The sequence below is a fragment of the Salmo salar genome, chromosome 07 (assembly GCF_965601325.2).
Source record: "Salmo salar chromosome 07, fSalSal1, whole genome shotgun sequence".
NCBI lineage: Eukaryota > Metazoa > Chordata > Actinopteri > Salmoniformes > Salmonidae > Salmo > Salmo salar.
In genome coordinates, this window is record NC_138297.1 from 63,614,215 (window position 1) to 63,637,917 (window position 23,703).

Below are 23,703 nucleotides of genomic sequence, written 5' to 3' on the forward strand. Positions count from 1 at the left end.
ACTGGATTGGAGTAGGCTGTGAACCAATTACAACACACGAGAGAGAGATAGAGAGAAAGAGAGAAATGAGAAAAAGAGAGAAATGAGAAAAATATGTTGACAAGGGAGAGTTGGCATGGTAGAGCAAACAGAGGAGGTCTGAATGTCTAGGAAGTCTGAGAGAAGGTTAATATTGACTGAGTATAGATCCATCCACACACAGCTACAGAGAGAGAACACAGCATTGGGCCCTTCCTGTTTATTTATTTATTTATTTGTTTATTTGTCAAGGGCCATGTACAACATGCCACTGCACCAGATTTAGCTAGATAGCCCATTTTAATCTGGAGTTCCTGGGCTATTATTAGTATTATAAAAGGTCAATGATTTTCTCGTACGTTGGTCACCTAGTGATTGGGCTAATTTGGGAATCCTTTCCAGCTTCTCACAGAGAGATAAAGCCACAGTGTGGTTGGAACCTGGCCACACCTTAACATCACAGTTAATTACCACTGTAGATGAAACTTTCACCTGAATCTCACAGTCCTTCTCCATAGCCCACAAATGACCAAAACACTATTGACACTAAACACTAAAATAACTGCTTAGGCATCCTGTTCCCCATTATACTTGTTAGTATTATTCAAATAAACAATGCTAGGAATATGCTTGTCTATTTTCTTCATGACTGAGCCAACCACTCCCCCTATAATAGTCCTGGTAGTGAGTGTTGATCCAAAGGTCTCCTCGCCACAGTATTTCATTACGGCAGCTGGTTCTATTCCCTGACCTCTATGGTCACATAGCCTTAATGAGGGTCAACCTTCCAATCACTATATACCTTTTTCCAATCACAACAAGTCAACATTCTTGGCCTATATCTGTGTTGGAGTCAGGAAGTAAACTAAAAAAAAAACAATTAAATTCTCATGTTGTCATTGCTTTTCAACAAGGAAAATTGGAATTTTAGTTTACGTATACAAAGAAAAAGGCAATGTCATAATTTCACAAGTAAGATAATATGGCCATGAGCTTGGATTGAAATCCCCATAACAACAGCAGGTCATTTAGCTAGCTATAACAAACAAACCTGCTCATTTAAATCCCCATAACAGCAGCAGGTCATTTAGCTAGCTATAACAAACAAACCTGCTCATTTAAATCCCCATAACAGCAGCAGGTCATTTAGCTAGCTATAACAAACACACCTGCTCATTTAAATCCCCATAACAGCAGGTCATTTAGCTAGCTATAACAAACAAACCTGCTCATTTAAATCCCCATAACAGCAGCAGGTCATTTAGCTAGCTATAACAAACAAACCTGCTCATTTAAATCCCCATAACAGCAGTAGGTCATTTAGCTAGCTATAACAAACAAACCTGCTCATTTAAATCCCCATAACAGCAGCAGGTCATTTAGCTAGCTATAACAAACAAACCTGCTCATTTAAATCCCCATAACAGCAGCAGGTCATTTAGCTAGCTATAACAAACAAACCTGCTCATTTAAATCCCCATAACAGCAGGTCATTTAGCTAGCTATAACAAACAAACCTGCTCATTTAAATCCCCATAACAGCAGCAGGTCATTTAGCTAGCTATAACAAACAAACCTGCTCATTTAAATCCCCATAACAGCAGTAGGTCATTTAGCTAGCTATAACAAACAAACCTGCTCATTTAAATCCCCATAACAGCAGCAGGTCATTTAGCTAGCTATAACAAACAAACCTGCTCATTTAAATCCCCATAACAGCAGGTCATTTAGCTAGCTATAACAAACCAACCTGCTCATTTAAATCCCCATAACAGCAGCAGGTCATTTAGCTAGCTATAACAAACACACCCGCTCATTTAAATCCCCATAACAGCAGTAGGTCATTTAGCTAGCTATAACAAACAAACCTGCTCATTTAAATCCCCATAACAGCAGCAGGTCATTTAGCTAGCTATAACAAACAAACCTGCTCATTTAAATCCCCATAACAGCAGTAGGTCATTTAGCTAGCTATAACAAACAAACCTGCTCATTTAAATCCCCATAACAGCAGCAGGTCATTTAGCTAGCTATAACAAACAAACCTGCTCATTTAAATCCCCATAACAGCAGTAGGTCATTTAGCTAGCTATAACAAACAAACCTGCTCATTTAAATCCCCATAACAGCAGGTCATTTAGCTAGCTATAACAAACAAGCCTGCTCATTTAAATCCCCATAACAGCAGGTCATTTAGCTAGCTATAACAAACAAACCTGCTCATTTAAATCCCCATAACAGCAGCAGGTCATTTAGCTAGCTATAACAAACAAACCTGCTCTTTTAAATCCCCATAACAGTAGGTCATTTAGCTAGCTATAACAAACAAACCTGCTCATTTAAATCCCCATAACAGCAGGTCATTTAGCTAGCTATAACAAACAAACCTGCTCATTTAAATCCCCATAACAGCAGCAGGTCATTTAGCTAGCTATAACAAACAAACCTGCTCATTTAAATCCCCATAACAGCAGGTCATTTAGCTAGCTATAACAAACAAGCCTGCTCATTTAAATCCCCATAACAGCAGGTCATTTAGCTAGCTATAACAAACAAACCCGCTCATTTAAATCCCCATAACAGCAGTAGGTCATTTAGCTAGCTATAACAAACAAACCTGCTCATTTAAATCCCCATAACAGCAGCAGGTCATTTAGCTAGCTATAACAAACAAACCTGCTCATTTAAATCCCCATAACAGCAGCAGGTCATTTAGCTAGCTATAACAAACAAACCTGCTCATTTAAATCCCCATAACAGCAGTAGGTCATTTAGCTAGCTATAACAAACAAACCTGCTCATTTAAATCCCCATAACAGCAGCAGGTCATTTAGCTAGCTATAACAAACAAACCCGCTCATTTAAATCCCCATAACAGCAGTAGGTCATTTAGCTAGCTATAACAAACCAACCTGCTCATTTAAATCCCCATAACAGCAGCAGGTCATTTAGCTAGCTATAACAAACAAACCTGCTCATTTAAATTGTTAGGGTTGAACTGGCTATTTGTTTGCATAACCTATATAATATACCGGGGAAGCTATGCTACAATATTAAGTATAGAAACTACGGATAAGTCAACTGCTGAAGACAAGAACTACACCCGGCGACAGGAAGTGCGTCACTAGGCTGGGACCTGCCTGCACGCCGACGTTAGGATGAGCAAGTTTAAACCACGCTCATCCTCGCCCTGACAGGCCAGCATTGAGCGGGAACTATCTCTGTCATAGTATATAAGAGAGAACAATAGGATGTGACGCTCTCTTCTCTGTTTGCCCTGCGTGGTGTCACAGCGAGACCGTATATATATATATATATATATACGAACATCATATTTTCCATTTGTACTATCATTCTATTTATGAATTAAATAAATCATTGCAAAACTAAGTTGCATGGTTTGTTTATATCCTAATACCAGATTCGAATTGGCGCAACGTGACAAAATCCCCATAACAGCAGGTCATTTAGCTAGCTATAACAAACAAACCTGCTCATTTAAATCCCCATAACAGCAGCAGGTCATTTAGCTAGCTATAACAAACAAACCTGCTCATTTAAATCCCCATAACAGCAGCAGGTCATTTAGCTAGCTATAACAAACAAACCTGCTCATTTAAATCCCCATAACAGCAGGTCATTTAGCTAGCTATAACAAACAAACCTGCTCATTTAAATCCCCATAACAGCAGGTCATTTAGCTAGCTATAACAAACACACCTGCTCATTTAAATCCAACCTGAGAGTCCCTGACTGAGGCTTCTCAGCTTCTCTTCATGCATGATATCCTAACACAACACTAGCACAAAATGGATGTACTGGCTCTCGTCTCATTGTTTATCTGTGTCCAGATGGGCAGATGACAGGGAATGGGAGAGAGGATATGTTGCATTCAGCTGAGGCAGAAGAGATCCCATTTTCTGTCCCATTGCCTCATGAACACTGGGGAGGTCGAACTGGGAGCCACGCTCTGCTCATCTCCCCTCTAGACTCTGGGTGTCCCAGAAATAGCACCCTATTCCCTATGTAGTGCACTACTATAGGGCTGTGGTCAAAGGTTGTGCACTATATAGGGAATAGGGTGGCATTTGGGACGTATCCTCTCTGTCACAGTGTATTTATGACGGAACAACATTCATGCTAATGCCAGTAAAACAAACACCAGTGAACTAAACTGCACATGGCTGAGCCAGACTAGCTACATGTTTAAATATACCAGATCACTGTGTATTAGTTCACCATGGATCTACTATAGAACCAGTACTATACAACCCAGCCAGACTAGCTACATGTTTAAATATACCAGATCACTGTGTATTAGTTCACCATGGATCTACTATAGAACCAGTACTATACAACCCAGCCAGACTAGCTACATGTTTAAATATACCAGATCACTGTGTATTAGTTCACCATGGATCTACTATAGAACCAGTACTATACAACCGAGCCAGACTAGCTACATGTTTATATATACCAGATCACTGTGTATTAGTTCACCATGGATCTACTATAGAACCAGTACTATACAACCGAGCCAGACTAGCTACATGTTTAAATATACCAGATCACTGTGTATTAGTTCACCATGGATCTACTATAGAACCAGTACTATACAACCGAGCCAGACTAGCTACATGTTTAAATATACCAGATCACTGTGTATTAGTTCACCATGGATCTACTATAGAACCAGTACTATACAACCGAGCCAGACTAGCTACATGTTTAAATATACCAGATCACTGTGTATTAGTTCACCATGGATCTACTATAGAACCAGTACTATACAACCGAGCCAGACTAGCTACATGTTTATATATACCAGATCACTGTGTATTAGTTCACCATGGATCTACTATAGAACCAGTACTATACAACCGAGCCAGACTAGCTACATGTTTAAATATACCAGATCACTGTGTATTAGTTCACCATGGATCTACTATAGAACCAGTACTATACAACTGAGCCAGACTAGCTACATGTTTATATATACCAGATCACTGTGTATTAGTTCACCATGGATCTACTATAGAACCAGTACTATACAACCTTGCCAGACTAGCTACATGTTTAAATATACCAGATCACTGTGTATTAGTTCACCATGGATCTACTATAGAACCAGTACTATACAACCCAGCCAGACTAGCTACATGTTTAAATATACCAGATCACTGTGTATTAGTTCACCATGGATCTACTATAGAAGCAGTACTATACAACCGAGCCAGACTAGCTACATGTTTAAATATACCAGATCACTGTGTATTAGTTCACCATGGATCTACTATAGAACCAGTACTATACAACCGTAGCAGGCGGTGCGGTAAGCGCAACGCATTAACCGGGGCCACACTTCCTGCCCTCCAGGACATCTACAGCACCCGGTGTCACAGGAAGGACAAGAAGATCATCAAGGACCTCAGCCACCCGATCCACAGCCTGTTCACCCTGCTAACATCTAGAAGGTGGAGACAGTACAGGTGCATCAAAGCTGGAACCAAGAGACTTAGAAACTCCTATCTCCAGGCCATCAGACTGTTAAATAGTCACCACTAGCCATCCTCCACCCAGTACTCTACCCTGCACCTTAGAGACTGCTGCCCTTGGTACATAGAGTCATTGAACACTGGTCACATTAATAAATGTTTACATACTGTTTCACCCACTTTATACTGTATTCTAGCGATGGCTCATCCTAACTATTATTACATTTTTTTCTGGATGTTTGTGTGTATTGCTAGGTATTATGTGTACGCAACCAATAAACTTAGATTTTATTTACTGTGTAAGGATGGTAGACACAGTGAGAAACAGGTCAACTCCACTGCCTCAGTCAAACTCTGTCTGGCAGATGATCTTTGAGAAATGGCATCTGTGGTGTTGAAGAATAGAGGGAGAGTGAGAATCTGGAGTCCTGAATGACAATGTCGGGTCAAACGGCCAATAGAACATTACTCAGCTCCAAGGGGAATGTAGAGAACAGCACAGAGAAGTATCAACTCCTCCCTGCCTGCTCTCTCCAGGTGGTCACTGGAAATACACATCAGCCTTCTACTACTTCCACTACCATAAAACTACAGCTGAAGCAAGCACACACAATGTCTTCAGGAAATGTACCTTTTTTAGTTGTTGCTTGGTTAAATCAAAGTTGGTCTAGCGGTTCCATACAGACACTCCCAAGTCTTTATTCAAGGCTAAATAAAGGTCAAATAAATAAACCACTCTCTGATTGTGAGGTTCCTAGGATGATTCTGCTTGGCCAATCTAAGAGCTTTGGCTTGGGTCAATGGACTGATGCCAACCCAGGGCACTGGTCCATGTTATTACTGACAGAGTGGAGGGACGGAGTTGGACATTACGACCATTACCGTGGCACCCATCCGCAATGTGTGTGTGCAGGGCCGGCTCCGGGCATAGGCAACATAAGCAGACGTTTAGGGTCCCAGGCCACTAGGGGGCCCCAGACCCCCAAAACAGGAACTCAGTCGGTGTCTCAATTTACTGTTGAGATATGAATAGTAGAATACACAAGATGATAAATGTGGTTGTGCATCAGCAATTTATCTTTTCTTATGTCAGTCACAGTTTGCCATGTCAACTAACAATTTTTTTTATTTTAAAGTTAGTCTAGCCAGCTATCTAAACTTGTAGTAATCATGGTCGAATTACCGACTGGACAGGCATGGCACGTACCCAGGGGCCCTGATCGCCAGGGGGCACCCATTGATTTTGTTAGTCACTCAGATATCATCAACATGGCATGAGTTGTGGAAAAATGTGTAGAAAGTAAAATTGCAGGACATTTGCTTTAAAACTGAAACAATCTCTCTAACCCATTGCAAAATGGGTAGAATTGCAACAACAAAAAACTCTTCCCCTTGGCAACAGGTATAGAACTGCAGTAAACATACTTTAAAACAGCAACATGTTCTCTACACCCCATGGCAACATGTGTAGAATTACAGAAAACTTACTTTAAAACATAAATGTTTTTCTCTCTGCTGTCAAGAGGGAGGCCCCTAAAATCTTGCTTAGGTCCACAAAAGGCTAAAACTGGCCCTGTGTGAGTGTGTGGTCGCATTAGCGCAGGACTCAAATTATTGTTGTTGTAAATTCTGCTCGGCTTCAGTCAGGGTTCACGCCAAATCATGAATGTAAAAGGACTAATTTCGTGCTTCAATTGCACTTCTCCACTGGATGAAATATCTTCGCTGTCATCATTGGATCACCAGACAGCGCTTTGACTAATGTGTAGGCTACTTTTCTACAGTGTAGTTGTTCTTAAAATGAAAGACTAACTATGATAAACAGAAATATTTTACAAGTAAAATGTAGATAAGCTAGCTAGGATCCCCTTAGCTATAATTATTAGCTAGCTACATAGCTAGATATCTCATTAGGAGGTGTCTGTTTATCTGCGATATGATTCCTGAAAATAGTAGCTTAGCCTGTTGATCTCAATAATGAATCTAGCCTAAACCTGAAGCCTAACCGTTATGGGCTCCTGAGTGGCACAGCGGTCTAAGGCACTGCATCTCAGTGCTGGAGGCATCACTACAGACCCTGGTTCGATTCCAGGCTGTATCACAACCGGCCGTGATTGGGAGTCCCATAGGGCGGCGCATAATTGGCCCAGTGTCATCCAGGTTAGGGTTTGGCCGAGGTAGGCCATCATTGTAAATAAAAATGTGTTCTTAACTGACTTTCCTAGTTAAATAAATAAATGATGATGATAGCTAACCAAGCCAGCTAGATAATGACCCTTTTGAAAGCTTAGACTCAGTGTGCAAAGCAGTCATCAAGGCAAAGCAGGGCTACTTTGAAGAATCTTTTTGGTTACTACATGATTCCATATGTGTTATTTTATAGTTCTGATGTCTTCACTATTATTCTACAATGTAGAAAATAGTCCAAATAAAGAAAAACCCTTGAATGAGTAGGTCCAAACTTTTGACTGGTACTGTATGTGCTTAATATACTATCCAGATAGGAAAATGTCACAGAACATTCCATAGAATTCTAGAAAATACCACTGGTCCCTAAAACGTCTAACTCATTCACAGTAAAAGGTATTACTATTGTGATTTCAGATGATCAATCCTTACAGAACACGGAACACTCAATATGCCTTAAGTTTTTCTCCATCTTCATTAGGAAGTTGTGTGGCAGTTGTTTGGGAAAGAAACGTGTGTTTTCTTGACTGATTACCATTTGATGGCTGTGGTGCCAATTTCTCATATCATTTGAAAGGGCTGTTTCTCAGCTTTCAAAATATGTATCATGTTTTCATATATGGTTTGACACCAGCAAATGTATCTTATTAATGCATGCAGAGGTCATGGACTGAGTACATTTCAGAGCAGTTAGCTGGTGTTCTAAAGCCTAGTGTTTTCATTCCCCTTTAAAACACTGATTTATTATGGACGGGCATCTCCATCCGGACTGACTGAGAGCAGAGGGAGTTCAGCTGTCAACCGCTTTCTCAGCCAAGAGCTACAGCTGCTACTTACATTTTAATCCACACACACACACACACACACACACACACACACACACACACACACACACACACACACACACACACACACACACACACACACACACACAAAGGGATTAGTGATAAGAGTCTATTGACTATGTAATAGCATATTAGTTAGGCCTGTCCACTGGGTATGTAGCATTGTCAGAGAAGAGAGAGAGCTGAAGGGACATTATGATAATGAAAGCCCTGTGTCATGAAATGGACTTAGCCTTATCAGAATGTTGAAGCAGGAAGTTCAATGATCAAAAGGAGCTTCATCCAAGATAACCTCCAAGTCTCATGACAAACTAAGGATTCAAATGATTACTGGCACATTAAAACAACTAAATATGTCCATTGAACAGCAGAGAAAACTCCCAAAACAACGCAGCTCTCTGAAGAGGCGAGTCAAGAGCTGCGGACTTTGAATACATCTCTAGTCTACACTCTCCTCTTTGGTCTGTTGTGAAGCTTTTGAAACGAGGGAAACAGGGCCAAAACACAGTGGCACACAGTAAATAAAGCATGTCACCAAATCATCCATCTCTCTCCACACACACACAGATCTCACACCGACTAACCCTGTGGCGTGTGTGTGCGGTACGTGTTTAAATATCAATAAATGATGGGAGTGTGTGTGGCAGGGCAGTGCTCCATTGTGAATGGCTGATCAAAGGGACTGTAGGGCAGGCAGGCAGGCAGCTACCTCTCCTTTCACACTGGGTAAAGGTTAAAGAACGGCTGTGTGAGGGCTCTGCCCAGATGGAGGGATGGAGGGAGGCCCAAACCCACTTGGTCGGGTAGATAGAAATCTCCATGGCAACCAGTGAATATTCTAAGGCTCTGAGAAGAGAGCTTGCTTTGCAGTTAGCTCTGATTTCCTACTTCCTGAAACCAACTAACATCCAGGAAATAGCCTTCGATCTATGACGCAGGTGTACAGTCTACAACCAAACAAATCTAAAGCAGGTCAACGGAGTGGCATCCAAATTACACAGGTCAAATACCATTTTGTTTAGCTGGAAAAGTCTGACAAACAAACAGGCTGTTGAGGTACAACCTGACAGAGGGTTGGCTCTCCATCAGATATTCTCTGTCTCCTCCCATTCCCCTACAGACAGCAGCACCTACAGGAACCCTTCTCCATCACGGGGGGCTCAGTCTTTCATGTGTGTGTTTGAAGTGAGAGTTCTGTTCACAATCAGACCCCACAGAGCCCCAGGACAGTAACAGGATTAGACCCAACCAAATCATGAGAGAACAAGAAGATAATTACTTGATACACTGGAAAGAATTAACAAAAAAACAGAGCAAACTAGAATGATATTTGGCCCTAAACAGAGAGTACACAGTGGCAGAATACCTGACCACTGTGACTGACCCAAACTTAAGGAAAGCTTTGACTATGTACAGACTCAGTGAGCATAGCCTTGCTATTGAGAAAGGTCGCCGTAGGCAGATGTGGCTCTCAAGAGAAGTGTGCACACTGCCCACAAAATGAGGTGGAAACTGAGATGCACTTCCTAACCTCCTGCCAAATGTATGACCATATTAGAGACACATATTTCTCTCAGATTACACAGATCCACAAAGAATTTGAAAACAAATCCAATTTTGATAAACTCCCATATCTATTGGGTGAAACACCACAGTGTGACATCACAGCAGCAAGATTTGTGACCTGTTGCCAAAAGGTCAACCAGTGAAGAACAAACACCATTGTAAATACAACCCATATTTATTTATTTTCCCTTTTGTACTTTAACTATTTCCACATCGTTACAACACTGTATATAGACAAATGTCTTTATTCTTTTGGAACTTTTGTGAGTGTAATGTTTACTGTTTATTTTTTATTGTTCATTTCACTTTGGTTTATTATCTATTTCACTTGCTTTGGCAATGTATACATAAGTTTCCCATGACCACGAAGCCCCTTAAATTTGAATTGAAATGGAATTGAGAGGGGTTGAGCTAGAGAAAGAGAAGAGAGAGTACTAAAGCTACACATCCAGAGACAGATGAATTGAGAGGGGTTGAGCTAGAGAAAGAGAGAGTACTAAAGCTACACATCCAGAGACAGATGAATTGAGAGGGGTTGAGCTAGAGAAAGAGAGAGTACTAAAGCTACACATCCAGAGACAGATGAATTGAGAGGGGTTGAGCTAGAGAAAGAGAGAGTACTAAAGCTACACATCCAGAGACAGATGAATTGAGAGGGGTTGAGCTAGAGAAAAAGAGAGTACTAAAGCTACACATCCAGAGACAGATGAATTGAGAGGGGTTGAGGTAGAGAGAGTACTAAAGCTACACATCCAGAGACAGATGAATTGAGAGGTGTTGAGGTAGAGAGAGTACTAAAGCTACACATCCAGAGACAGATGAATTGAGAGGGGTTGAGGTAGAGAAAGAGAGAGTACTAAAGCTACACATCCAGAGACAGATGAATTGAGAGGGGTTGAGGTAGAGAAAGAGAGAGTACTAAAGCTACACATCCAGAGACAGATGAATTGAGAGGGGTTGAGGTAGAGAGAGTACTAAAGCTACACATCCAGAGACAGATGAATTGAGAGGGGTTGAGGTAGAGAGAGTACTAAAGCTACACATCCAGAGACAGATGAATTGAGAGGGGTTGAGGTAGAGAGAGTACTAAAGCTACACATCCAGAGACAGATGAATTGAGAGGGGTTGAGGTAGAGAGAGTACTAAAGCTACACATCCAGAGACAGATGAATTGAGAGGGGTTGAGGTAGAGAGAGTACTAAAGCTACACATCCAGAGACAGATGAATTGAGAGGGGTTGAGGTAGAGAGAGTACTAAAGCTACACATCCAGAGACAGATGAATTGAGAGGGGTTGAGGTAGAGAGAGTACTAAAGCTACACATCCAGAGACAGATGAATTGAGAGGGGTTGAGGTAGAGAAAGAGAGAGTACTAAAGCTACACATCCAGAGACAGATGAATTGAGAGGGGTTGAGGTAGAGAGAGTACTAAAGCTACACATCCAGAGACAGATGAATTGAGAGGGGTTGAGGTAGAGAGAGTACTAAAGCTACACATCCAGAGACAGATGAATTGAGAGGGGTTGAGGTAGAGAGAGTACTAAAGCTACACATCCAGAGACAGATGAATTGAGAGGGGTTGAGGTAGAGAGAGTACTAAAGCTACACATCCAGAGACAGATGAATTGAGAGGGGTTGAGGTAGAGAGAGTACTAAAGCTACACATCCAGAGACAGATGAATTGAGAGGGGTTGAGGTAGAGAGAGTACTAAAGCTACACATCCAGAGACAGATGAATTGAGAGGGGTTGAGGTAGAGAGAGTACTAAAGCTACACATCCAGAGACAGATGAATTGAGAGGGGTTGAGGTAGAGAGAGTACTAAAGCTACACATCCAGAGACAGATGAATTGAGAGGGGTTGAGGTAGAGAGAGTACTAAAGCTACACATACAGAGACAGATGAATTGAGAGGGGTTTAGGTAGAGAGAGTACTAAAGCTACACATCCAGAGACAGATGATTTGAGAGGGGTTGAGGTAGAGAGAGTACTAAAGCTACACATCCAGAGACAGATGAATTGAGAGGGGTTGAGGTAGAGAGAGTACTAAAGCTACACATCCAGAGACAGATGATTTGAGAGGGGTTGAGGTAGAGAGAGTACTAAAGCTACACATCCAGAGACAGATGAATTGGTTACCTGGTGCAGGTCTTTTCCCAGTGTATACTCCTGGAAGTACCCTGGGGCGGCAGAGGAGGCTCTGATGGCCTGCCACATCTTGTGTTTACAGTCTCCTATGTAGTGGGACCTGACCCCTGGTAGCAGGCTGTAGTTCCTGAACACATAGGCCTTCAGAGGTAGACCCCTGTTCACTATGGTGCTCACTGCTGACACCTGGAGGAGGAACAGAGGCATGAACTAAATGAAGACGTGTTCATGAGAGAATGGATGGGTTGGTTGTTTAGCAACAAAACCGACAGGTTGGCTTAGATTGTTAACAACATAAACGATATTTAGCCTCCCATCTTTATTGAAAACAGAAATACATTTGCACAATGAGCACTTGTTGTCTCTTAAATGCGTCGTTACAGTTGTTGGTTAGCTAGCTAGCGAATTTGATCCATATTAGCATTGACATGACATGAGTCAAAACCCCTGAAAACAAGACATGTTATCAAGAACAAGACACAATGAGACTAAATGAGTAACCTAGGATTCCCTACATGCAGCTTCTGGTCCTTGTTGCTATCTGACCATCCAGGATCGTAACAACGCAGGCCTTCCGGCCGTATCGATGCGTACCTATCATTTTGGTGACGTTGTCAGCCAACCCGTCTATAGGGAGTTTATTAAGTCTTTGTTCCCTGTGGAAGCATATGGTTGTTTAAAGTGATGTATAGATCAAATCTTACCTTTGGGCATTTTGGATCCCGGGCTGTCTCGACCATGAGGCCTTCTCCCATTCTCTCCCTGTTACACACAAAACAGTCACCACTTCATTATCAAATCCGACAAAATTATATACTGACATGACAGTATCCTAGACGGAGCAGCAGGGTACTGACATGACAGTATCCTAGACGGAGCAGCAGGGTACTGACATGACAGTATCCTAGACGGAGCAGCAGGGTACTGACATGACAGTATCCTAGACGGAGCAGCAGGGTACTGACATGACAGTATACTAGACGGAGCAGCAGGGTACTGACATGACAGTATCCTAGACGGAGCAGCAGGGTACTGACATGACAGTATACTAGACGGAGCAGCAGGGTACTGACATGACAGTATCCTAGACGGAGCAGCAGGGTACTGACATGACAGTATCCTAGACGGAGCAGCAGGGTACTGACATGACAGTATACTAGACGGAGCAGCAGGGTACTGACATGACAGTATCCTAGACGGAGCAGCAGGGTACTGACATGACAGTATCCTAGACGGAGCAGCAGGGTACTGACATGACAGTATCCTAGACGGAGCAGCAGGGTACTGACATGACAGTATCCTAGACGGAGCAGCAGGGTACTGACATGACAGTATCCTAGACGGAGCAGCAGGGTACTGACATGACAGTATCCTAGACGGAGCAGCAGGGTACTGACATGACAGTATCCTAGACGGAGCAGCAGGGTACTGACATGACAGTATACTAGACGGAGCAGCAGGGTACTGACATGACAGTATACTAGACGGAGCAGCAGGGTACTGACATGACAGTATCCTAGACGGAGCAGCAGGGTACTGACATGACAGTATCCTAGACGGAGCAGCAGGGTACTGACATGACAGTATACTAGACGGAGCAGCAGGGTACTGACATGACAGTATCCTAGACGGAGCAGCAGGGTACTGACATGACAGTATCCTAGACGGAGCAGCAGGGTACTGACATGACAGTATACTAGACGGAGCAGCAGGGTACTGACATGACAGTATACTAGACGGAGCAGCAGGGTACTGACATGACAGTATCCTAGACGGAGCAGCAGGGTACTGACATGACAGTATACTAGACGGAGCAGCAGGGTACTGACATGACAGTATCCTAGACGGAGCAGCAGGGTACTGACATGACAGTATCCTAGACGGAGCAGCAGGGTACTGACATGACAGTATCCTAGACGGAGCAGCAGGGTACTGACATGACAGTATCCTAGACGGAGCAGCAGGGTACTGACATGACAGTATCCTAGACGGAGCAGCAGGGTACTGACATGACAGTATCCTAGACGGAGCAGCAGGGTACTGACATGACAGTATACTAGACGGAGCAGCAGGGTACTGACATGACAGTATCCTAGACGGAGCAGCAGGCTACTGACATGACAGTATCCTAGACGGAGCAGCAGGGTACTGACATGACAGTATCCTAGACGGAGCAGCAGGGTACTGACATGACAGTATACTAGACGGAGCAGCAGGGTACTGACATGACAGTATCCTAGACGGAGCAGCAGGGTACTGACATGACAGTATACTAGACGGAGCAGCAGGGTACTGACATGACAGTATCCTAGTAGGAGCAGCAGGGTACTGACATGACAGTATCAGCAGCAGGGTACTGACATGACAGTATCCTAGACGGAGCAGCAGGGTACTGACATGACAGTATCCTAGACGGAGCAGCAGGGTACTGACATGACAGTATACTAGACGGAGCAGCAGGGTACTGACATGACAGTATCCTAGACGGAGCAGCAGGGTACTGACATGACAGTATCCTAGACGGAGCAGCAGGGTACTGACATGACAGTATACTAGACGGAGCAGCAGGGTACTGACATGACAGTATCCTAGACGGAGCAGCAGGGTACTGACATGACAGTATACTAGACGGAGCAGCAGGGTACTGACATGACAGTATCCTAGACGGAGCAGCAGGGTACTGACATGACAGTATACTAGACGGAGCAGCAGGGTACTGACATGACAGTATACTAGACGGAGCAGCAGGGTACTGACATGACAGTATCCTAGACGGAGCAGCAGGGTACTGACATGACAGTATCCTAGACGGAGCAGCAGGGTACTGACATGACAGTATACTAGACGGAGCAGCAGGGTACTGACATGACAGTATACTAGACGGAGCAGCAGGGTACTGACATGACAGTATCCTAGACGGAGCAGCAGGGTACTGACATGACAGTATACTAGACGGAGCAGCAGGGTACTGACATGACAGTATACTAGACGGAGCAGCAGGGTACTGACATGACAGTATACTAGACGGAGCAGCAGGGTACTGACATGACAGTATACTAGACGGAGCAGCAGGGTACTGACATGACAGTATACTAGACGGAGCAGCAGGGTACTGACATGACAGTATACTAGACGGAGCAGCAGGGTACTGACATGACAGTATCCTAGACGGAGCAGCAGGGTACTGACATGACAGTATCCTAGACGGAGCAGCAGGGTACTGACATGACAGTATCCTAGACGGAGCAGCAGGGTACTGACATGACAGTATCCTAGACGGAGCAGCAGGGTACTGACATGACAGTATACTAGACGGAGCAGCAGGGTACTGACATGACAGTATACTAGACGGAGCAGCAGGGTACTGACATGACAGTATCCTAGACGGAGCAGCAGGGTACTGACATGACAGTATACTAGACGGAGCAGCAGGGTACTGACATGACAGTATCCTAGACGGAGCAGCAGGGTACTGACATGACAGTATACTAGACGGAGCAGCAGGGTACTGACATGACAGTATCCTAGACGGAGCAGCAGGGTACTGACATGACAGTATCCTAGACGGAGCAGCAGGGTACTGACATGACAGTATCCTAGACGGAGCAGCAGGGTACTGACATGACAGTATCCTAGACGGAGCAGCAGGGTACTGACATGACAGTATACTAGACGGAGCAGCAGGGTACTGACATGACAGTATCCTAGACGGAGCAGCAGGGTACTGACATGACAGTATACTAGACGGAGCAGCAGGGTACTGACATGACAGTATACTAGACGGAGCAGCAGGGTACTGACATGACAGTATACTAGACGGAGCAGCAGGGTACTGACATGACAGTATACTAGACGGAGCAGCAGGGTACTGACATGACAGTATCCTAGACGGAGCAGCAGGGTACTGACATGACAGTATCCTAGACGGAGCAGCAGGGTACTGACATGACAGTATACTAGACGGAGCAGCAGGGTACTGACATGACAGTATACTAGACGGAGCAGCAGGGTACTGACATGACAGTATACTAGACGGAGCAGCAGGGTACTGACATGACAGTATACTAGACGGAGCAGCAGGGTACTGACATGACAGTATACTAGACGGAGCAGCAGGGTACTGACATGACAGTATACTAGACGGAGCAGCAGGGTACTGACATGACAGTATACTAGACGGAGCAGCAGGGTACTGACATGACAGTATACTAGACGGAACAGCAGGGTACTGACATGACAGTATCCTAGACGGAGCAGCAGGGTACTGACATGACAGTATACTAGACGGAGCAGCAGGGTACTGACATGACAGTATACTAGACGGAGCAGCAGGGTACTGACATGACAGTATACTAGACGGAGCAGCAGGGTACTGACATGACAGTATACTAGACGGAGCAGCAGGGTACTGACATGACAGTATACTAGACGGAGCAGCAGGGTACTGACATGACAGTATACTAGACGGAACAGCAGGGTACTGACATGACAGTATACTAGACGGAGCAGCAGGGTACTGACATGACAGTATCCTAGACGGAGCAGCAGGGTACTGACATGACAGTATCCTAGACGGAGCAGCAGGGTACTGTACTCACTTGAGGATGTTCTCCCAGATCTGGCTGTCGTAGAAGGCGTGGCTCCAGCCCATCTTGACGGTTCCCACGATGACGTTCTGTTTGAACACATCAGAACCCAGCTTCCTGTAGAGTTCCTCACAATCATCCAGAGGAATCTGGAACACCCCCAACATGAAGGCCAGGATCGCACCTGCGAGGTAGGGGTTCATCGTGTTAGGTAGGGGTTCATCGTGTTAGGTAGGGGTTCATCGTGTTAGGTAGGGGTTCATCGTGTTAGGTAGGGGTTCATCGTGTTAGGTAGGGGTTCATCGTGTTAGGTAGGGGTTCATCGTGTTAGGTAGGGGTTCATCGTGTTAGGTAGGGGTTCATCGTGTTAGGTAGGGGTTCATCGTGTTAGGATGCCACGTGCCAAACAGGACTTTCAGATTTACTTTTTTAAATTATTCTCCCCAATGTCGTGATATCCAATTGGTAGTTACAGTCTTGTCCCATCGCGACAACTCCAGTACGGACTTGGGAGAGACGAAGGTTGAGAGCCATGCGTCCTCCGAAACACGCCCCCGCCAAGCCATACTGCTTCTTGACGCACAGCTCGCTTAACCCGGAAGCCAACCTCACCAACGTGTCAGAGGAAACACCGTACAGCTGGCGACCGTGTCAGCGTGCATGCTCCCAGCCCGCCACAGGAGTCGCTAGAGCGCGATGGGACAAGGACATCCCGGCCGGCCCAAACCCTCCCCTAAACCGGACGACGCTGGGCCAATTGTGCGTCGCCTCATGGGTCTCCCAGTCATGGCCGGTCTGTAATGACGCCTCAAGTGCTGCGCCACTTGGGAGGCCCTGACTTTTTGATTTTAAGACTGGACTGTATAGTGCCTTTCATTAAACATAGGTGACTGGTTTCTCAGACATACATGAAACCTAGTCTTGGCCTAAAAAGAATGCTCAATGGGTTATGTTGCCAGGACTAGGCCTGATCTGTCTGGGAAACCAGCTCTAGTAGTGTTGTAGAAAACACAGCATGGTGAAACAGCCTACCTGTGCTGACCCCACAGATGTAGTCAAACAACTGGTAGATGGGTTTGCCCGTCAGGGTCTGCAGTTTGTGTAGGGTCTGCAGGGCTACCAGTCCCCTGGTCCCCCCTCCATCGATGGCCAGGATCCGTATACCCTGGCCCTTCACAGGGTCTGTGTATCCCACCAGGGCCAGGGCCTCTCTCACTGCAGCCTGGAGCCTGGGGTCTCTGGTCTGCCTCAGACGCAACAGGCACGGGATCACCCTCTCCTGGGGGGGGGGGGGGGGGTAAGGGAGACAGGTGGAGGTTCACTTCAGCAAATTCACACACTTCTACATGTACCTACCTTAGTTGATTGCACTGATTGGAAGTTGGTCTATGAGAGCTTCTGCTATATGAATGTAAATATACCCACAGTATATCTACAAGGATTGAAGTTGACATTGTCTCCAAAAACAGCCCCACACCTTGACGGCCACGCCGCGTGTCTCAGGGTACTCCAGTAGATGTAGGCTAAGCTCCTCCACACGGCTGGTGTGGATATTCATGTCTGTGGCTTTCTGGATGCCCTGCACCAAGGCTCTGGTCCTGTTGTCCATACTCACCCGGGCTATGATCTGGGATGGGAGGGCACAGAACATATCCAGGATCCTTTTTTAAAAATGAATATCAAAATTAGATATAAGGTAAGCATTGTGTGTAATGTTTTCCCTCTGTCCCAGATCATTGAACATGAACTTCAAACTGACAGGGTATTAAAAGTTCATTTTAATTCATTCACATGGCAGAGAATCATTAATGTATATGAATCAGTTTCAGTACCTTCTCTCTCTGGCTCAGCAGTAGTTTCTTGGCCCCCTCTTCAGCGTTCTTCTCCTCCTCAGTCTCTATCTTCTCTCCAGGCTTCCTCATAGCCACCTCAGTGGTCTTCTTCTCTCCAGGCATCCTCACAGCCTCCTCCATGGTCTTCTCAGAGGTCTTCTCTTTAACTGCTGCTGTGACGCTCTTGGGGTCAGCTCTGAACTTACTAGGTACCAAGGGTGCTATGTAGCTGCCAAAGAATGCCTGAACATTGGGGCGAGGGTCGGACAGATACCGCCCAAACCCCCCTTTTTTAGAGGGTGTTAGGGTGGGGGTAGGAGTGGAGGTATGGGTGACTGGGTCAGAGGAAGTACTGTCTGTGGCAGGGCTCTCTCGGGTGGGAACCCCCGAGGTTGGGCTAACCTCCTCCAGGGGAGGAGTCGGTGGTGGGGTAGCAGCCTCGCCCTGGATAGCCTTGGTCTCAGCTGCCACAGGTACTGAACCGGGGATGTGGTCCCCCCTCTTAGTACTCCGGTAGCGTTGATTGAGAGCAGGCTTGGAGGACGTGGATGCTTGAGCATGGTCATTTAGATGGTGAGGCTTCTTGTCATCTCCTGTTGATAGACTACTACTACTCCCGAAGTAGTCGTTGACATGTTGAGACAGGGTGCTGTATGTCTCGTCCATGTTGGTGGACAGGGCCTCTGGTTGAAACAGCTGTAACGTCTGCTTGGCCATGGCTGACGAGGAGCTAGCGGTGGATATAGCCACTGACGCAGCGAGGCTATGTTTGGGCTTGACGTTGGCCATGAAGGGTTTCTCTAAAGCCTGATTCTCCTTCTCCTTCCCCTCCTCTCCATTGTTCTGTCCTACTGTCTGGTCCTGCTCTTGTGGCTTCATGGCTATTGCAGCAGCTGAAGCGTCACTAGCTGCCGGGGTTGGAGTCGGAGGCTCCGCTTCGGCCGGTACCTTCTCTGCATGGGCGGCTGCGGCACTGGGCTTAAGGCGGGATATCTTGGAGAGGAGGTCGCTGCCGCTTACTGCTTTAGTAACAGTTTTGAGCGTGCTCCTGATCCGCGACATGCGTCAGCTCACACCAGAGACAGGAGATAGTTCAAATGGTATGACTGGACTACAGCCTTTGCTTGTGCCAGTGCTGATACAGGAATAGGCCTTGATGGGTCATCTCCTTCACTTGTGTGGTCTGTGTTCAGTTAGGACAAGCTCTGGAGACTGGGTCAGTCCTCTTGGCTCTGGTCCAGCACAGGTCATCTAGGAATGAAGCTGCCTCCTAGAATATCCGAGAAAGAAAGCTAATGGATGTCAGAGGACTTTGTGCAAAATCTAGCTAAATAAACATACCATTTAGTCTAAAGTAAAACCACAATGGAGCGAAACAGCCCCTCATTAGAATGAACAAAGGTATTGGCCCACACAAAAAAAATAGATAGCACTGGTTGGCCATTCAAACCCTATCAATTACCCGGATGTTCCTTCTGTTCCATGGTAGCCATGGAAACCCTTCAAAACAACAACATTCGTTTTCCAGTGTAGTAAACTTATGATATCTACGGGTTTCCAAATACTTTCTCAAAGTAAGTTTTGATATACGAAGAGAAACAAGATGGATGAGCGGCCTTCATCAAACCTAAGCTTGAGAGCATCTGAAATCGTGAAAAATGTACTGGAGAACGCACGCGGTGCCCTCGGCCACCAGCAAGAGGTGGAAGACTCCACCGAATACGAGTTTAGAAACATCGAATGGATCACTTGCAAGGACTTTACAATTGAACTGGGGAAACTGCGAATCGAGGAGTACATCCACACATGGGAGGTGCACACCAGCTGGCTTTTTAGCCTAGTATTCCTCCAGGAGACGGATCACGAGTTTCACAAACAGTACCACTACCGGGCACAATGGAGCATCCCCACCCGACGCACCCCGATCCCCAAGGCGACTGCCTGTGTCTACTTTGTCATTGTGATTTCCAAGATCAAACCTCAGACTTTGCCCGTGGAGGTGTACTTTCTAGTGGAGTCGAACAGGCTGACACACAGGCCAGGGCAAACGAGGTTCAGGGAGAAGTGGTTGAAAGACGTAATCGAGAGCAAAACGTTGCTCCAGAATACTGTAGACTTTTAGCTGTCCATTCCAATGTTTACATTGCTAACGTTTCTGTGGCGAATATTCATCTCGAGACACCTAACGTTACCTAGCGAGCACATATCCAGGCCAAAGGGGAACACACGAGTCTTTACATGGACTTGTATCAATAAAGGGACCACTGCCTTCACTGTGAAGAGTTGGAAAAAAACATATCAGCATAGATATTTGTTTTACAACAACTCGGTCGTTTTTTGCTAGCTAGCTTAGCTTGCTAACTAGCGATACAACCCAGCAGCTAGTACCTAACGTTAATGTATTTTACGCCTGCTACGCTGGGTTAGCTAACTAGCAATGCAGCATCAGCTCGCTAATCATCATTGAGTTTACGACAGCCCATTTCAAAAGGTGTTTTGTAAATTATGATAAAACCTACACAAATGTAACATGTCATCCAAGGAAATTACCAGAATAATCAGCGTTTCATTGACAGATCTGCTCGCTTAGGAAAACAGGAAATGTGTAAATATACAATAGATCACGTTACGGTGCTCTGCTTCTCGATTGGCTGTTTCATAGGCACGTCAACCGCTAACCACCAACCACGAGAGGGCATGCATTGACTGCTCTCTAACACTAGAGGGCAGCATTTTATGTGAGATCATCCTCCCTGTGTGAATCATTAGATTTCATTCTGGAACAGCTACAGTATTTCATTGAATTTAAATAGGCGAAAAATCATTCCGCATGACTCATTTGTATTATTTATGTTTGGCACAAATGTTTATTTCACCAATTTGAGTATGAACTAATGATTTGATAAAATCTAGATGGAGTGTGCATCCGATTGTAATCTACAACATTCCAGCATCATGGAGAGCGGCATTGCCACATACAGCCCACCACCGAAAGTAGCTAATGGCTTAGCAATAACATTATTATTTTTGTTGTTAACCCAATCACAAGAGGAGGATTGTTCAATTGATAAAATACAATATCAACATGTGATGCAAATTAAATATGGATGATTTAGAGATCATTCATTGATCATCCCATTGAGGATTTATCTATCTCTACTATGGATTCTTCCGTGCAGTCTCATTCAACAACATGCAGTGTGAAACGTCATGAAGGTGTGCAAATGTCAAATGAGCTCAGTGGTTTTTGCCTGTCTCTTATCTTGATACAACATGGTTGGGAGGAACATTGTTTTCTATGATTTCAACAAAGGTAATTGGACAAGGTCCATTCAAATCTCACAATGGGGTGCCCACGAATTCTCTCAAACCTCAATGTAAAACCACTGTCTGGATGTGTCCCAAATGGAACCTGTTCCTGTGTCTGTTCCTGTGCCTGTTCCTGTTCCTGTGTCTGTGCCTGTTCCTGTGTCTGTGCCTGTTCCTGTGTCCGTGCCTGTTCCTGTTCCTGTGTCTGTGCCTGTTCCTGTGTCTGTGCCTGTTCCTGTGTCTGTGCCTGTGCCTGTTCCTGTGTCTGTTCCTGTGTCTGTGCCTGTTCCTGTGCCTGTTCCTGTTCCTGTGTCTGTGCCTGTTCCTGTGTCTGTGCCTGTTCCTGTGTCTGTGCCTGTGCCTGTTCCTGTGTCTGTTCCTGTGTCTGTGTCTGTTCCTGTGTCTGTTCCTGTTCCTGTGTCTGTTCCTGTGTCTGTTCCTGTGTCTGTTCCTGTGCCTGTGCCTGTTCCTGTGTCTGTGTCTGTTCCTGTGTCTGTTCCAGTGTCTGTTCCTGTTCCTGTGTCTGTTCCTGTGTCTGTGTCTGTGCCTGTTCCTGTGTCTGTTCCTGTGCCTGTTCCTGTGTCTGTTCCCGTGTCTGTTCCTGTGTCTGTGTCTGTTCCCGTGTCTGTTCCTGTGTCTGTTCCTGTTCCTGTGTCTGTTCCTGTGCCTGTTCCTGTGTCTGTGCCTGTGTCTGTGCCTGTTCCTGTGCCTGTTCCTGTGTCTGTGCCTGTTCCTGTGTCTGTGCATGTGCCTGTTCCTGTGTCTGTGTCTGTGCCTGTTCCTGTGCCTGTTCCTGTGTCTGTTCCTGTTCCTGTGTCTGTTCCTGTGTCTGTTCCTGTGTCTGTTCCAGTGTCTGTGCCTGTTCCTGTGTCTGTGTCTGTGCCTGTTCCTGTGTCTGTGCCTGTTCCTGTGCCTGTTCCTGTGTCTGTTCCCGTGTCTGTTCCTGTGTCTGTTCCCGTGTCTGTTCCTGTGTCTGTGTCTGTTCCCGTGTCTGTTCCTGTGTCTGTTCCTGTTCCTGTGTCTGTTCCTGTGCCTGTTCCTGTGTCTGTGCCTGTTCCTGTGTCTGTGCCTGTGTCTGTTCCTGTGTCTGTTCCTGTTCCCGTGTCTGTGCCTGTTCATGTGTCTGTTCCTGTGTCTGTTCCTGTGTCTGTTCCTGTGCCTGTTCCTGTGTCTGTGCCTGTTCCTGTGTCTGTTCCTGTGTCTGTTCCTGTGTCTGTTCCTGTTCCCGTGTCTGTGCCTGTTCATGTGTCTGTTCCTGTGTCTGTTCCTGTGTCTGTGCCTGTGTCTGTGTCTGTTCCTGTGTCTGTGCCTGTGTCTGTTCCTGTGTCTGTGCCTGTTCCTGTGCCTGTTCCTGTGTCTGTTCCCGTGTCTGTGTCTGTTCCCGTGTCTGTTCCTGTGTCTGTTCCTGTTCCTGTGTCTGTGCCTGTGCCTGTTCCTGTGTCTGTGCCTGTTCCTGTGTCTGTGCCTGTTCCTGTGCCTGTTCCTGTGTCTGTGCCTGTTCCTGTGTCTGTGCATGTGCCTGTTCCTGTGTCTGTGTCTGTGCCTGTTCCTGTGCCTGTTCCTGTGTCTGTTCCTGTTCCTGTGTCTGTTCCTGTGCCTGTTCCTGTGTCTGTGCCTGTTCCTGTGTCTGTTCCTGTGTCTGTTCCGTGCTGTCCTGTTCCCGTGTCTGTGCCTGTTCATGTGTCTGTTCCTGTGTCTGTTCCTGTGTCTGTGCCTGTG

The 23,703-nt window shown here is 45.4% G+C and overlaps 1 protein-coding gene across 2 annotated transcripts in view; it reads right to left on the reverse strand.

The window, feature by feature from the left end:
* Positions 1-21,314, reverse strand: part of LOC106596512 (calcium-independent phospholipase A2-gamma) — a 40,275-nt gene extending 18,961 nt beyond the window's left edge. Inside the window, exons 1-7 of one of the 2 annotated variants that reach the window (XM_082977881.1) lie at positions 21,226-21,314; positions 18,676-19,945; positions 18,321-18,470; positions 17,876-18,122; positions 16,856-17,027; positions 12,962-13,019; positions 12,249-12,443 (exon numbers count right to left, since the gene is read on the reverse strand). In XM_082977881.1, the coding sequence (XP_082834007.1) occupies positions 12,249-12,443; positions 12,962-13,019; positions 16,856-17,027; positions 17,876-18,122; positions 18,321-18,470; positions 18,676-19,737 (1,884 nt within the window). In that variant the 5' untranslated portion in view covers positions 19,738-19,945; positions 21,226-21,314. Of the gene's footprint in view, positions 1-12,248; positions 12,444-12,961; positions 13,020-16,855; positions 17,028-17,875; positions 18,123-18,320; positions 18,471-18,675; positions 19,946-21,194 lie in introns of both variants that reach the window. The other variant, XM_082977880.1, reaches the window with a different exon arrangement.
* Positions 21,315-23,703: the final 2,389 nt, after the last annotated feature.